General features: G+C 31.5%; 2 protein-coding genes across 2 annotated transcripts; one reads left to right on the forward strand and one right to left on the reverse strand.

Moving 5' to 3' along the window:
• Positions 1-149: 149 nt before the first annotated feature.
• On the reverse strand, positions 150-1155 carry LOC132759025 (uncharacterized; the record flags this gene model as incomplete). Its single annotated transcript, XM_060750749.1, has 3 exons — positions 1033-1155; positions 616-767; positions 150-308 (listed from the first exon to the last, which is right to left on the reverse strand). Coding segments are annotated over exons 1-3 (393 nt in total), but the record flags the coding sequence as incomplete, so codon positions are not given.
• Positions 1156-3080: 1925 nt separating this feature from the next.
• On the forward strand, positions 3081-15868 carry LOC132759026 (uncharacterized). Its single transcript, XM_060750750.1, has 5 exons — positions 3081-3097; positions 5297-5505; positions 5773-6605; positions 7547-7693; positions 15791-15868. Exons 1-5 carry the CDS (start codon positions 3081-3083, stop codon positions 15866-15868), a joined length of 1284 nt encoding a protein of 427 aa, XP_060606733.1.
• The last annotated feature ends 2049 nt before the right edge of the window (positions 15869-17917 follow it).

Genomic DNA, 17917 nt, shown 5'->3' on the forward strand with positions numbered 1-17917 from the left:
AAAGATAAACATAAGCAAAAGATACAATTATGGAAATGATTGTTTTTCGATAAATGCATTTTTTTTTTAAATATTCACTGATTAATGAGATTGACACTTTGCAATTTCATTACTAAATAGTCTCGAAAAGACTATGGTGCAAAACTAACCTTGAAGTGTGGCCCTTCATCCCTCTTTATTTTATTTAGCCAAACAGATCGCAGTGGATTGGTGGCTGCAGGAAAACTATGGTAACTAGGTTTTCCATGACCAGGAATTTCATCATAACCAGTAGTGTGGCATTCCGGTACACAACAGATTTTATTGGACTGGAAAAGAAACCATTCAAAAATATTTAGTTTATATGCATATGAGTGCACAACATTTAATTGATGATGAGTAATTGTTAACTTGCCAAAAATATGTATCTACCATCATTTCTCTCATAAAAAGTAGTTGTTTTTTTTTTCTAAAAAATTCTGTACACTATTTGCTAAATGTTTACAATTATTCTGACTAAAACTACATGACTCAACATCATTTTCCACTCAGTTTAATTGTTTATAAGGAGTTTTTAAAAATTAAATCTACTATTTTAAAAACACATTTGGTGGCACAAAGACTGAAATAAGATACCTTTGACTGTCTGAAGTCTGTGGGAAAGTCAACGGCAGTACCATCTGGCTTTTCAAGAGGAATTTCAAGTCGAGTTGCAATAAAGTATTCCACCTGTGTATCAACATTATTTGGCACACAATAGTTGTGATCAGACATCGTTGTGTCCATATCTGAAAATCAAAAATTATAAATATATAAAATACTACGCAAAAAAGACCGTTATAAGTGACATTTGAGCGTAAAATATGATAATTTCACTCGAACATTTCAGAAACATTAAACCAAGAAAATGCCGGTAAGATCGCGAAAATATATGACACATTTAACTAACGACGCGATAGTTGATAAAAAGATGAAACTGCAGAATAAAGATACAGTCTTATCATGATTTTGTTTGATAAAGTACTGTTTTACACCATATTTTCCACAAAATACCTTGTTTTGCCGTTACATCAACGATAAAAAGTAAATTCCTGTGCGCATCGACAAATCTGCCTTTATCCCCCAATGACGTCATCCAAGGGCGACAACTTAAAACCGCTCTTAAATGAAAGGGTCTATAATGTTGTTATAACATTTATTCAAACAAAATGCTGTAAAGGGACACAATTTAAGTATGCATCAAAAGCGCTTTTTTATTTGAGTGATGAAATAAATGTAACAATATTTCATACAATTTAAGTAAATATGAAATGCCGACGACTTTATTTCGTCTTTTTCTGTCTTTTCTTTTAAAACATAGTTTTAAATAAAATTGTAGTTCTGTAACTCAACAACAGTGTTTTTATAAATATCTTATTGTATGCATCAAATTAATTGAGAAGAGAATTGATTTTTTTTATTTAATTAGAAAAAAAGAAAAAATCTTTTATAACCCTCATGTACGGGACATGTGAAAAATTTTAAAGTGGATTGGGATTATTGAGATGTTTTTTGTGAAAAATAAAGGTGCAGATTTGGTACACCCTTTGCGCGTTCCGGGCAAAGGGCCCCGTTTTCGCACTTTTCGTCTTGTCGTCGTGGTTTGCCTAAACCTTTTCCCCCTGCAGTCTTGTTCGCGATGTCACCTTTCCTTATATAATTTCAAATTTGGGGCCCTCCTTTTATTGGACCCCAGGACAGTGTGATATCGCGACAAAACGCCTAAAGACAACGCGCCGTAGAAGTGCTTAAAAGACAGGGAAACAAAAACGACAGTTTGGGAACCGCAACGTTTTTGGGGCCCCTTTTTCGTTTCCTTTTCGCCCAGCGGGTGATTCAAAAAATTTTTTTTTGGTGTACCTTAAATTTTTAAAAATATGTTAATAAACGATTGTAAATATAAATATTTGTTGTTTGTTTGTCAAAAGCGGTTTAAATATCCCATATTTTCCCCAAAAAAAGTTTTAAAACCCTCCGACAATAAAACTAAAGGGTAAAAATTTTAAACAAATACAAGTCAAAGAAAAAAAAATGAAAAAAAATTTAAAAACAAACTTAAAAAGAGGTCACCAAATAAAAAAAAGCAACAAGAAAAGAAAAACGATTTTTTAAATATTTCAACTTCAGCACTTAAAGCGGAAATGAATGTCCAAAACATGATTAAAAAAGTTTTTTTCCTCAGGATTAAATGAGCAAATAATCTGAAAAATATTGCACACGAGAAATTTGTTCTTGACCATCATCAAATAGTAACAAAATGAAAACAAAATCATGTAAATAAACATTTTTGTTTTAAGAAAAGACCCACTTAAATTTAATAAAGCTAACTACTTATATTCACTATGTAGAGTTTAAAGATCCTGTAACACAATTTTTAATGGTTTAAATCTTAAATATGATGCTCAAATTTAAATTTACCAATTTTGTAAGTTCCATAAAGCATTTTTTTACAAAGATATTACAGAATTTTACATTTCATGTAAATAAAGAGAGGTAATAAAACATTTTTTCTATAAAGTCTAAGTCAATTTTTTCAATAAGTAATGAATGCATATATTTTATTGATTACATATAATATGTACAAATATTTGCAGTAATATTTTACATATTCTTCGATGTTTTAAAATTGTTTTATAAGCATAATTATATACAATTATATATATATGGTATACAACCTCAATTACAACATACAGGATCTTTAAATATGTTTTATTTGAATTCATTTTAATTGAATTATTTCGGATATGTTAGAATCAAAACGGTTCACTTCTTATGTTATGGAATTATTTCTCCTATATGAGCAGTAACTGTCATTTATTCGCCTTAATTGAATCTGCGCTGCAATAGAAAAACCAATAAAATGATGCAATGGATAATATTAAGGCGTGCCTAACAATAAAACAGTTGTTTTACAAGATATGTTCAACATATACAGATATAAATATATGATAATCGGCTTATTTTTTATCAGTATTTCTCAGGAACATGCATGACAGTTGTCACGAAAGTAATTGCCGATCATAATTATACTGATTCCAACACATTTATCGCCAGACATTAAAATGGAACTTCGAGCAAGGTAAATTGATTATTCGTCGTCTGGTTCATTCGTCTGTTTGTTTCTTGTCTTTAAACATTTTTACTAAAATAATTGTATTACTTTTTCAAGCATTAACATAGATTAAGCCAACATAATTATTATAAGGGATACGCGCACAAGAATAAGTGTACAAAATCTTTCTTTTTATTTAAAAATCATAGATGGTAAAACATAATATTTTAATGAATATACCTCTTGTTATACAAAAGTATATTTTCCCTTCTCCCAATTTACATTAAATCTAAATATTTTAAGCTCATTTTTAATGGAAAGTATAAATATTTTACAATTGATTGATCATTATTAACATTTTCTATCACTCAATTATATTTTTTCTCAAAATGTCACAATTAAAGTACCATGATAGCCTTCGTATGAACACATGCTCATAATTATTCTTTACTTCAAAATTTCACAGTTTTATGTTTAAATGTTGAATTATGCTTAATCAGGTGCTAAGGGGCGTAGACGGTGCATTATTTTATCAAAAGCGTTAACTGGCTCAATAAAGCCGAGCCGATTATCGTGTCTTCGCATTTTGAGGCAAGGACACGACGATACGACACATACAGGGCGCCGACACGATGATTTCTTCTCGCCGACAAGATAATTTTACAGACAAAGGTCTCGTGTCTCCACCTATTAAAATATCGTTATTGCGCCTAAGATATATCGTGTCTTTGTTATAAGCCTTAACTTGTGGGGCTAAGAGTGAAGTTTGGTGAACCATTAACCGGTTTAAACGCCCAGCAGTACTTATGCCGCTGACCGTTCCAAGCTGGTTCCTCAGATATATGCCTTTGTTGTTATACACTGGTTTGGTTTGGTTTGGACATTTTTGTTTGTGTACCTTGTTGCTTTCTCGTCTACTGTATCTTCCATTTTGCCCATTGTTTTTTTATAATTCCTCCGACTTCTATTATGTGAAGTCATATATTGGTTTCCTCTTCGGTGATTCGCAGCATGTCATATTAATGAATGAGAACGGAATAAATTACATGCCTAAATCGCTGCGTAGGGAAAAGATAATATAAACTTAAATTCTGTAATTTATTTCTTACATTTGTATCTTCTACAGGAAATTACTAATTATTTTGTACATCTAGTACACAGTGGCTTATGTATGTATTTTATTGCTGTACATGAATTCGAAAGCTATAATTAGATGACTATAGAAGTTGTTTTTGTTTTAAGTATGGAACTACACGAAACGGACATTCGTGTAGCGCTATGGTAATAAATAACGAACTGAAATGAAATGAAATGCAAACATATTCAGCAGTAAATTGCATTTTTTTTTAATTTATCGTAAAAAATAAGTAGGCCATTTTTACGAATTCTTATATCATAGTATTATCATTTTAAAATTGTCTTTTCCATAGGTTCTTTCCAATAAATTAATAGCTCCTTCATTCTGATCTGATGGCACTTCTGATATTTTTATACTGTCAATATTTAAACCGACCCTGATTTCCCGAATTTTGGCTTTAAGAGTTGATTCTATTTTGTTTGAAGGCAACCGGTTTTATGGTGGTTTGAGTGGAATGTTGAGTTGCTTAATACTGTGACATTTTCGTAACAGAAACTTTCGTCGAGGTTATATTGGTTTATTTATAGGAATGTAAACAAACGCGTGTGGGTCAGACGAGGATTTTGAAGCAATTCAACAAAATAGTAGATTGATCTCCCATTGAAGCAGCATGCTAGATTCATGAAGATTCATCTAATTTTCATGAAAATATTAAATATATATTTAAAATAAAATAGTATGTCAAAGTGAACAAAGAAAATAATTGGCACATTGCAAGCAACACTTACAATCAACGTAAATTACCAAAAAGAGGTCCAAATAAGCAAAATTACCAATCCTGCGTTAGTAACACAGTAGAAATATTGTGATAAATACTGCAAAAACGGCGCTTCTCAATTCCTGCATTGCAGCAACATTTGTACTTTTACTCGTTTGTTGTTTGTTCGTCTATTTATTCTTTTGTCTGTTTTCTTTCGATGTTTCATTTATTAATATATTCCTTTTAAAATTGTAATTACACAGAACTGTAGCTCCTCTTGTTATGTTTGTTTGATTCAGGTAATGATCATAAGAATATACGGTTGTTTTTTTTTTCAACGAATTGAATTATTATAAAGACAATAATTATTATTTTAATACATCTGTAGGTGTGGTACAGCGGTGTTACAGCTTGTGTCAGTACTGTTATATATATGTATAGGAGGTGGAGAAACAAATAGAGAAGCATCGCTTTATAGCAAAATACCAGACCTCGTTGACTATCTCTGTCCTGGAAGTAATGTCTGCTCTAGGAATAAATCATCTATGCCTAAAGACGATGTTGCATTTAGACCAGGAACAGAATCCTGCTGTGCTGGTAAGTGTCCAACTTAGGTGCTTACCTGCGCCGTCCTGTGTTGCTGGGTCGTGTGGAAGTTTCCTTCATTTAACGCCGCCCGTTTTTGTTTTACATATTTTATAGAATTAGTAGAGTAGTAGAACTGTTTTTATAATGCAAGTTTTTTTTCAATAAAAAAATAAATAATATATTAAATAATATGTAGTACGTGTCTTTTTCTCCGCTTGCATTGAGAAACGTTTGGTAAATATGTATGATCAGTTTGAATTGTGTTCTATTTTACAGAATGTTCCTGTTCAGATGATTGTTCGAAAACTCGTAATTGTTGTTTTCCGAATAAATTGTCATCAAAAGGGGTGATCGGTGAAGAACTGCAAACTTTCAGAAACGATTCTTCTTGTATTTACCCGATGTTTCCACAGCCGACAACCGATGACTATCTTTACCAGTCACTTTTGATGGTTTCGTCTATTCAGAAAAAGATCTCAAACTCTCGAGAAGGTCCATCCAATGTATATTGCGGAGATAGGCAGATTGCTCCTTGGGGCAGTTTATTTCCTGTCTACTCTAAAACATCAAAAATGATATACAAAAATATAGAATGCGCACGGGAGGATAATGCAGATGACGACATAATTATTTGGGATGCCGTTATAAGGTGTGCTGATATAAAAATGGGCATGGCCGCTATTGAACTGAACGCAAATACATTGCCGGAAAGCTGTCAGATAAATTTTATCTTTCCTGGTGAATCTAATGTTTTACAACCATTTAAATGTTACATCAATCTCATTGACACATGCTCTGGGATCAATGACTTTCAGTTGCCCGAAGGAATTAATGTTTTAAAAGATGACGTACGGTCATTATGTACAAACAGTGGCATTGTCTCACCATATCGAGCAGAAAAACTGTATGCCAATGTCTTTTGTCACATATGTAGTGCAGAGATGTTCTATCGCCAAAGCTTTTGCAAAAAGTATGATGGCACGAAGCATGATTTCAATCAAAAAGGTGGATTTGGCAATTTTATAGCACTCATCGATAACATCTTTATTACTACGAGTAAGGATACTAAGAAAGAGGTTTTTTCGCCTCTCGCATGCTCCTCTAAAAATGTAAGTTTTTTTGTACCGGTCTCATAAAACAATTCGTTTAATTTCCATCTCTTTTTTGAGTTTGTTTAACCGGATGTAATCACATCTATCTAGGTTTTCTAAAACGAGAGTAAATATGATTGCTTAGTGTTTACCGTGTATCATCTATGCACATCGCAATAATAATTTTAATTCTTAAGACAAATTTGTATATTTTGTGTGTGTGCGCGCGTGTGTGTGTTTGTCAAAAGGGACCAGAACCTCAGAAGTAAATTAAGTTACGAGATGTTTATCAACATATACAATTATACACTAGTATAAAAAAATCCAAGTTTATTTCTATACTGACAAAAACGAACCACGCCATGCACATATTACTAATGTATTTCTTTGTACGGATTGTTTGACGGACTTTTGGCACTTTTTCATTATCCCTCATGTACAGACTTAATCAAGACGAATCTGCAATCTGCACGTAATTTTGCTGTTAAACTGCTTCTGAGGGATCATTTTTTTCCAGATATTTTAACACGTTTTGGTCATAGCTCGGAGAGCGATCAACCTATCCAATCGTTCTGGATACCTAATGAGTTATCACCAATTTTTTTCCTAGTGACTGACAGCTTTTTCTTCATGATTCCTAAATCAGAGACGAAAGTGAAATAACCATAAGACTCAATGTCCGAGATAATTTGTCATGAAAAAAAAACCTCGTTCGATCGGGGATTAGACCAGCTGTCACTGTATTTATAATCAAATTATCTCCCTATAGATGTAAGCATATGTACTTATATCATAAGAAAGCACTTTTATGATTTATAAATAAAAGGTCCATTCTTTATACGTTTATTTAGAAAGTGTTAAAAGTTTCGTTTTCTGTGTAAGACGACATACCTCTTAGATGGGGGACAAATACATATGTAACAATCTGTTTTATTTTGTTGGTTTTTGTTTCTTTTCAGGTTGACATGTGTCGTCAAACCTATTGTCCCACTGGACAACACAGAGACAGAGACAATGACTGTGTTTATCCAAGTAAGCTTTGGTTGAATCAAAACTATGCTGTTTATGTTAATCTTACATTGGATACATTTATAAACGTATCGGAGGTATTCAATTTTGCATATGGCAATAGAAGAGTTCTACCCTCTTTCAAATCAACGTGGCTTAAAAAATGGTTAATTGACACTATATTTTATAGAAAGATGGATAAACCGCTCATGTCAAATAATCTTATAATTATTTTACACAGAAAATTGAAAAGTGTTTCTCCAGACTCTATAAACAAAAGCATAAGACAAATGATTGGACAGACATGGAATATAGATTTATTCAATGTCTCAAAGGTGCTAAAGTCGTCAAAGTTTTCAGTATATACAACAACGATTTGGAATCAGCAACACCAGAGCATAGGAGGAAGTTTTTGGTAACCTTACTGGGTATTTTGAATTACCAAGATATCAAATAGCGTATTTACAAAAAGTATCCCCTGAGCCAGAACATATAATCACCAAGCTCTATCAATGCGATCAAGTTGAGCTACAATCTTCCGATTTTTTGCTCAGCAAAGACATGAGTATTCTTTATAACAATATGACCAAACGGTTCATGCTTGGCGGCGAGTTTACACTCTTGCATAACAATGACTTCAACGAACTTCGTGCCAGAATTTGCATTGAAGATTCCGGACTATTCAAGGAAGAATATGTATAATGCTGTGAACGATTGCACATTTCAAAAAGATCTTCAAACTTGGTTTGTTGTTGCAAGTTTATTGGCGATACATCAGTACCATGTTATGTACTAATACCGACATTGTTTCTATTCTGTCAACCACCTTTTGTGATTTCCATTTTTTATAACGAATTAAATAGATTAAGTAAAATGATGTCAAATGATTCAATATTTTCGAATCTATTATTGAAATGAGACTGTGCATACAAAAAATAAAACACTCATAAATTCGTTTTCAAAAAATGTAGTATTAAATCAATGAATGAAACAGAAGTTGCTAATTAGTGATTACCTCGAACTATTTAATATGTCGCAATGTCAGAGAAATAATCTTAAAATATAGTTAAAACAAACGTTAAATTAAAATATAGTTAAAACAAACGTTAAATTAAAATATAGTTGAAACAAACGTTAAAGTAAAATATAGTTAAAACAAACGTTAAATTAAAATATAGTTAAAACAAACGTTAAATTAAGATATAGTTAAAACAAATGTGAAATTAAAATAAAGTTAAAACAACTTTAAAATAACTGATTTACATCTAAAATTTTGGATTAATACTTGAATATGGCTATATAATTTTATCCAGAAATTTGCTTCCTTGGACTCTAAGTGGTATATGACTTTATCTGCTCCGTATTACATTATTCAGTTACTGTATTTAGAACTCTATAAATATAGATTAATTTTTTTCAATCTTTTGAATTTGTTTTATTTGTTTCAATGAGTGTTTCAGTAGGCTTGTTTTATCCAGTATATTAACTCATAAATATATATATAACCACATGTTTATTCATTATTGAAAAGTTTCAAAAGATCATTACAAAGTATATGTATGAACAAATGATGTTACGACTTTATTGAAAATGATAAAAGGATACTGATTCCCTAATTTGAATTGATTAATGTTAATTGCAAATTGGACTGAAAATCAAATATAACATTATTAGGTTATAACAAAGTAATTAAAAATCATTCTCAATTGTTTGTTACGAAAGACACAATTCATTACATTTTAACCTCTACTTCTTTTCTAAGAATTGCATTTACATGGCAATTTGTGATATTTCACAAAAATGTATTATTTAAAATACTTAAAAATTTAAATAAAATATGACCAACCGAATTATTATTTACGTATCAATCAGTTTGCATTGGCAATACACGTGCTTTAACTAAAATGCGCCAGGCTAAAAGCTTCTTCAGGGGATCTCCAAAACGTTATTCTGTATTTTAAATGTTTTTCCTATGTCATTATAACTGGGCAAAGATCACTGTACTTTCAATATTTCTTTTTTACCTCAGTTCTTGTGCCTTCTTTTCGTCTCAAATGAATCTCATATATTTGGCTTCGTTATGTGGGTGTTCCGTTCATTGAACGCCACCCTTATTTGTTTTTCATATTTTATATACAGTGGAAATTGAATAGAGATAAATAATTACCATTTTTGTAAACTCTAGGAAAAGCTACATTTTTTGCCTTAACGGGCGGGTGAAAACTCATTACAAATGGAATACACAAATACGTCTCTCCGTGCACATAATAGGTTTCTTTTTTTCTATCATGGTTTGACCGGTTTTTGTTAACATAAGGTTTAAACTTAGTCTTTTGTAAATAAAACTAACTCGAAAAATAAATCAAGAAGATAACCTTTTATGTATGCCTATTTAAACTTCAATAATACTGATTCTATAATCAAAATAACATTTAATCAAACCAACATTTAAACTTTTATAGTCCCTATCAAACTACGTCGCCATTTGCAATATTAACATGTTTTCGATACTTTTTCTACCTTCATAACAACGAGTACTAGTATACAGTCACTGTCCAAAAATATATTCCAATCTTAGAAAAAACAACACTGGTGCTTCATAGGCCTATCCTGATAGCTAACATATTAGCTTACAGTCAGGGGTGTAACTTAAACACGTTATCATTTTTATAACCCATAGCCGTTATAAAATTTTATCCGTTTACTAACAGGATCAACTTTGTAAATGTTTATTTTATTCGTATATGTTCTCCGTTTACATCGAAAAGTGACTGTAAGTACACGTATTTTGTACAGTACCGATAAATCAACAGGTTAGTGCATCTCATAGTCAGGTCACGGTCTAATTAATTTGAATTATGTGCTATTTTTAGCTCAAAAATGACCAATTTTTCTAATTTTGAGATCGCTGTTGCGCGAATCTCAAAATTTTCCTATTGTTCTGATTTTTTTTTATGAAAGTATAAACAATATGCTTTCACATGTCTGTCTTTGACTTGGTGAGCAAAGCTGATAAAGTTGTGCGCAGGGCATTTGAAAAAAGGTAATACAAAATCATTTCTAACTCTTTTGCGTTATTTCCGGAAAGTAGGGGAAGCAAGAAAAATAACTCTTGCTACCCTATCAGGCTTTATTCCCGATTGTCTACCATTTATACTACTTAACATAATAAAATTCTTGTCTGCAATGTAATTATAAATTGTGGGTTTATAGTGAGTTAAACGATACTGAAATCAATACCAATATTTCATATACAGCTTAAATAATGTTAAATACATTGTTTTCGTGTAAGTTTGTAGACATGGCTTTTTAAACGTTTATTTTAAAACAAATTAATGTGTCTAAAAACCGTATTAAAAACTTATTTTTTGTAGAGGTATTTTTATCTTTTATTTCTAGACGGCAGCAACTAAGTAGTTTTATCCGTTGCACCAATATAGGTAAAAAGCAGCGTCCGTGGAAAAAAGTCTCCCGCTGCAAGAATTATTTATTATAACATAAATATTTACTCCATATTTTAATGTAGTTGCGAATGTATATGCCATTAACTATATTTAGTAAAACCATTAGAGCTTCAAAACTATGACATTGTATCACCACGGCATAATTTACGCAAAAAAAACTTTAATAAAAACAACGTCCAAATTGATAGATTAACACAGTCGCGGCACGTCTTCGTCCAGTGTGTATGTAATGATGAAGTTTTTTTTTACAACATGTACTAAATCAGCAAATGACAGCCAACGGCAGCACGTAATATTGGCCCACTATGTTTTAACGCGTATAAGTTATCATACTCTGCAAAAGCAATTGTTCTATTGAGAACAACAAATATTTACAGAACGAGTACTCAAACATTTTACACAATGTATTATACCATTCGACAAATATTTAATGTTTATAAAATTGTTTGAAAACTGTTTGAATGTCCGTAATAATACAGTGTGCAAAATATTGTAACGGTTCATTGTTCCATATTCACTAAATATAAGACCGATCACAAAGTTATTTTCCACAAATATACTTCAAAGACATTCATTCGGTCTATTCAAGAAATCGAGAAGACAAAAGTGTTAACTAATTAGTTTTACACTGATGCGTGTTTTTCATAAAAGGCGTAAAAACTGACAAGACCGGCAAGGTACAAGTGAAGCCAATCTTTTTGTGTGTGTATTTGCGTTTATAAATACTCGCCACCGGTTGCACATATGGTCGAGTCCTCCAGAAGAGCATTGGTCATTTTAGATTTTGGAGGATAGTGCAAGATACAGAAAGATGCCCCAGTTCCAGAAGCTTCTCCTGGTTCTTAAACGTGCTTAAGTGTTTAAGCACTCATACACGGGACCTCGATTTAAAGTCTCATCCGAAAGACTGATTAGTAAATTTAGTTGGCCATCCCGGGAATCGAACCCACAATTTCGAGAATACAAGTCTCGCGCTCTAACCGATTGAGCTATGCGGGCTGGCTGAGTGAAGCCAATGAGCCATGCCGTTTAAATACTAACGGAAACAGGTTATCTTACTGACTGCATTCCAATATATAAGTACATTTCAACTTTTGTTAAAATCAATGTATATTAAATGTATGAGTGTCAAAATCATTTTCTTTGTGTAGGAGCCAACAGTGTAAGGAAAAATAAATTATTTAAAGAATTCAAACTAGGATCTTTGTGCTTACAAAAATTGTGCTACACTGCGAGTTTAAAATGTTTATATACCAATAAATTCATAGCGTAAGTCACTGGGGTTTTTTTCTACAATAAAAAATAGCAAAAACAAACATTTTCTTAGTTACTTTTGTTTCGAAAAATTGTCTTTGATCATATTTCTATGGCCCTGAAATTAAAAATGAAAATCATTTTAACTATATTTTTTACCGTCAGTAGTCCATCAGTGAGTGCAGCATCTTTAAACATGTTAAAAGCGGTTGTTCTTTTCAGAAAAAGTACTTCATGGAAAGAAGTGTATATGGTTATTCTAACCTTATATGTTATACCAGTCGACAAATATCTAAAAATTATTAAAGTATTTGAAATTAGAAAATTATCACAGTGTCCAAAATATTGTCCATTGTTTTTCTTTTCAAAGATTCTATTTTTCATGAAACATGACGTGACCAAATTTGTTATAATTAGGAAAAATCATTTCTATTTCATTAAGTAACGGAAACAAGTTATCTATCTAACACTCGAATTTGTAACTTCTCAGCGTTATTTTCCTCTGGCAAAGATCTATTTTGTAAAAAATAAGAAGACATATGCTATTAACATCTAAAGTGCTAATTAAATTAAATACTTTTTTATCAAAAACATTTTATAAATGATTATTAATAATTTGCATTTTAAAAGTATCACACTTGGGCTGCGTGGTTAACATAAAAGACGCAGCACACCGGCAAGAAACGCAAAGGTACAGCAAAGTCCAGCAAATAATCGACCACGGTCGTTCAATGACAACGGCAACATGTTATTATACGCTGCAAAAGACAATTAATCGAGTTTTAGAAAAAAAAAGTTAAGCATTTTCATGATAATTTTTATGATAGAAATTGTCACAGTGTCGTTCATCGTTTCATTTCTTTTTCACCAAAAATAACGTGACCAAGTTATTTTCCTACAACTAGAATTGTCTTCATTTATTTTCTCACAAAAATATTCAAAGGCATCCCTTCCATTTTGTATCATTCATTTTTGATGGAGAATTGATAATATTTTATTTGATTGCATTTTGTTATAATGAGTGTTTCTTATACATAGGACGAGTCATTCCCATTGTATTAAGTAACGGCAACAATGTATCTTAAACTCAAATTTGTAACTTTTCAGCGTTATTTTCTTCTGCCAAACATCTAATTGCAAAAAAAGGAAGACAAGTGTTATTTAAAGTACTAATAAGATATAAACGTGATATGTTTTTCTAGTCTTCAAAATCCAATGTTTATTAAAATATTTAAACACAGAATTTTGTCAGTGTCCAAAATACCGTTCATCGTTTCAATTTTTCGCCTAAAAAACGTGATCAAGTTGTTTTCTTACAACTACATTTGTCTTCATATATTATCTCAAAAATATATTGAGTCTTCCCTTCAGTTTGATATCATTCATATTTGATTGTGACTTGATAATAGTTTTATTTGATCGCATGTCTTATAATAAGTGTAATGTATACACACGAGGAATCATTTCAATTGCACTTAGTAACGAAAACAAGTTATATTACACTCGAATTTGTAACTTCTCGGCGTTATTCTCCGTAGACAAATATCTAATTGTAGAAAGACAAAATAGTTATGTAAAGTGTAAATCAGATATTTAAATGTTATATCGTATACAAATAAACAATAAATTGTTAATGTTTTGCATTTTATTAGGTAACGGCAACAAGTTATCTTATACTCGAATTTGTAACTTCTCAGCGTTATTTTTTGCTGTTAAAGATGTAATGCAAAATAAAAAAAGACACATGTTCATTTTTAAGTACTAATAAGATATTGACGTAATATGTTTTACTAGTCTTCAATAATCCAATTTTCTTTAAAATATTTAAACAAAGGATTCTCTCAGTGTCCAAAATACGGGTCATCGTTGTCATTTTTTGCCAAAAATAACGTGACCGAGTTATTTTCTTACAACTTATTTGTCTTTGTATATTATCTCACAAACATATATAAAGGCATCCCTACGGTTTGGTATCATTCATGTTCGATTGGGGCTTAATGATATTTTTATTTGATTGTATTTGTTATAATAAGTATGTTTTATACACACGAGGAATCATTCTCATTGCATTAAGTAACGAAAACAAGTTATATTACACTGTCTCGAATTTATAACTTTTCGGCGTTATTTTCCGTCGCAAAATTCTAATTGAAAAAAAAGACGAATGTTCATTTTAAGTTCTAATAAGATACTTGTTTAAGTTATTATATTATGTTTTACTAGTCTTCAAAAATCCAATGTTTATTAAACAATTTGAACATAGGATTTTGTCCAAAATACCGTTCATCGTTTTCATTTATCTCCAAAATAACGTGACCAAGTTATTTTCTTACAACTAGATTTGTGTTCATATATTATTTCACAAACATATATAAATGCATCTCTTCGGTATTATATGAGTTATTCATTTTTGATGGAGAATTGATAATTTTTATTTGATTGTATTTGTTATAATGTGTATAATTGATGCACACGAGGAATCATTTCCATTGCATGAAGTAACGGAAACAAGTTATTTTACACTCTAATTTGTAACTGCATAGCGTTTTTTCCGATGTCAAAGGTAGAAGACAGATGTTTAAATTTGAAGTGTTAATAAGATATTTTATATCGTAAACAAATAAACAAACGGTTTATAAATGTTGTTATTGGTTTTGCATTTCATTAAGTAACGGCAACAAGTTATCTTACACTCGAATTTGTATCTTCTCAACGTTATTTTCACTGTTCAAGATCTATTTGTATAAAGCAGAAACGAATGTTTACGTGATATACTTAACTAGTCTACAAAATCTAATGTTTATTAAAATATTCTAACATAGAAATTGCAGTGTCATAAATACCTTTCATCATTTTCATTTTTCGCCAAATTAACGTGACAAAGTTATTTACATGCGACTATAGATTTGTCTTCATCTTTTATAGTATAATGAAAAACATATGTAAAAGGCAGCCCTTCGATTTTATATGTTCGATTTTACATTATTTATTTTCGATGAATAATTGATTATATTTTATTTCATTGCATTTGTTGTAATGAGTGTAATTTATATACACAAGGAATATTTTACATTTCATTAAGAAACGGCAACAAGTTATCTTCCACTCTCATTTGTATCTTCTCAGCGTTATTTTCCGCTGCCGGAGATCTTTTTGTAAACAATTGATGACGAATGTTAAATTAAATTGTTAATCAGATATTACGTGCTATGTTATACTAGTCTGCAAATATCTTATGTTTATTAAAATGTTTGAAAATAAAAATTGTCAGTGTCCAAAACACCGTTCTTCGTTTACATTTTCGCTAACAATAACGTGATCAAATTATTTTCTAGCATATAGATTTGTCCTCATTTATTATACCACAAATATTTCAAACGCACCCCTTCGATTTTATATCATATATTTTTGATGGACATATAATGATATTTTAATTTGATTACATTTGTTATAATGAATGTGATTTTTGTATGCTAGATTTTCATAAAAGGAGAAAAACCAAAGAAACACAAAGGTAAAAGTGCAGCAAAGAATCAACCACGGCTGTTTCAATGATAACGGCAACACGTTATAAAATATTTGTTCATCAAGTTATAACACGCTGCAAAAAGTCGATAGCTCTTGTTTTGTTTAGATGGAAAAAGAAAACCAAATTCATGTGATATATTATACTAGTCAAGAAATATCCAATGTCAATTAAAATGTATGGACATAGTAATTGTCACAGTGTCCTGGTTCCATTTCACCAATCATAACGTATGTTTTGTTTTGATTGCATTTGTTATTAACATACGTGGAATCACTTCCATTTCATTAAGTAACGGCAACAAGTTATATAACACTCGTATTTTATTACATCTCATACATGTCATAGTTATTTTCCGCTGCCAAAGATCTTTTTGTAAACAATTAATGACGGATGTTTATTAAAAGCTTAAGAAATATTTAAAGATATATGGTATACAGATAAACAGTTTATAAATATTTGTTGACATTTAGATTTTAAAATTGTCACACTTGGATGCGTTTTTTTCCCATAACAGACGCAAAACCTCGGCAAGAAACAAAAAAGCATGAAAGGTACAAGTGCAGCAAATAATCAATCACTGCCATGAAATAATAACGGTAACACGTTATATTTGTTCACGAAGTTATAACACCTGTAAGTTAAGAAACAAAATCGTACTATTGCGATTAATTAGCCTCCTGGATTTGCGCTCCGCACTTAGAGGATAGTGCTAGGACTTGACAGTCTGGTGTCAGTACAGTTCGACTAAGTAACTCGTGGCCACGATATAGTATCTCATGTGCACCTCTTAATTATCTCCTGTGCACGACTAAGTAACTCGTGGCCACGACATTGTATCTCGTGCGCACCTCTTAATTATCTCATGGGCACGACTAAGTAACTCGTGGCCACGACATTGTATCTCGTGCGCACCTCTTAATTATCTCCTGTGCACGACTAAGTAACTCGTGGCCACGATATAGTATCTCATGTGCACCTCTTAATTATCTCCTGTGCACGACTAAGTAACTCGTGGCCACGACATTGTATCTCGTGCGCACCTCTTAATTATCTCATGGGCACGACTAAGTAACTCGTGGCCACGACATTGTATCTCGTGCGCACCTCTTAATTATCTCATGGGCACGACTTAGTTACTCGTGGCCACGACATGGCATCTCGTGCGCACTACTTATTTAAATTGTTTCATACTTATGGAGTTCTCAGGTGAATGTAAGTCGGGACCTAAACATCACTCAAACGCTGAGCTGAAGTTCAATAATTGTATATGTATTATTTAATTGTCAACATCTTTTATTTGGTAAATGCAAATTTGAAGTTGATTGTGATCTCAGAGACTGTATTTTCTATTCTTAGTGGCATGAGATAGAAAATGATTTAGACCATACATTAAATTGAATTTTTATCGGGTATTACGCTAACCTGAATCTTCCTCATCTTATATATCTTTTCTCTTTTATAGAATAGCCAAAAAATCCTTTAAATTGTTTGTAGGATGCTATAATAACAACATTTTTCAGCATGTTTCATTTCAGATTTCTAGATCTTTGTCCCTATGGATACCAAACATATTATGATCGAGAAGGTAACAGTGATTTAACCTATCATCACATCTGTTCATTTAATGGCTGGATTAATGACTAGATTCATTTTATTACGACTTGAAGACCACTAATAGCCTACGTGATTGGCAGACTGCCATACTAACCCTCATTTCTATGTTTCAAAGTTTTTTTATTCCAGTTCTTCGATTGGCTTGTTACACTAGCCAATTACCTGAGGGATTTTGAGGGAAATTGTTTTATGGTTGGCAAACGTATCAAATGTATTGGTGTGATTTTCCGTGTTTCTTTTGTTTGTTTAGAGTTGGATAAGCGCCGTAAACGTTTCTCAACAGTATTCCAGTCATGTAACGGCGAACCAGCTTGTCTTTAGATTGGACATCCACTCTTGTCGCATGTTTCAAGGCTTAGAAACGAATTTTATTATTTGTTTTCCCTTGTTTCGGAATGAAACTAACAATTCTTCAACAAAAAGTATTTTCGCACAAAATATTCCCGACGATGAAAGGAAAG

This window comes from Ruditapes philippinarum, unplaced genomic scaffold (assembly GCF_026571515.1).
Source record: "Ruditapes philippinarum isolate M1 unplaced genomic scaffold, ASM2657151v2 ctg10614_1_1_1_1, whole genome shotgun sequence".
Taxonomy (NCBI): domain Eukaryota; kingdom Metazoa; phylum Mollusca; class Bivalvia; order Venerida; family Veneridae; genus Ruditapes; species Ruditapes philippinarum.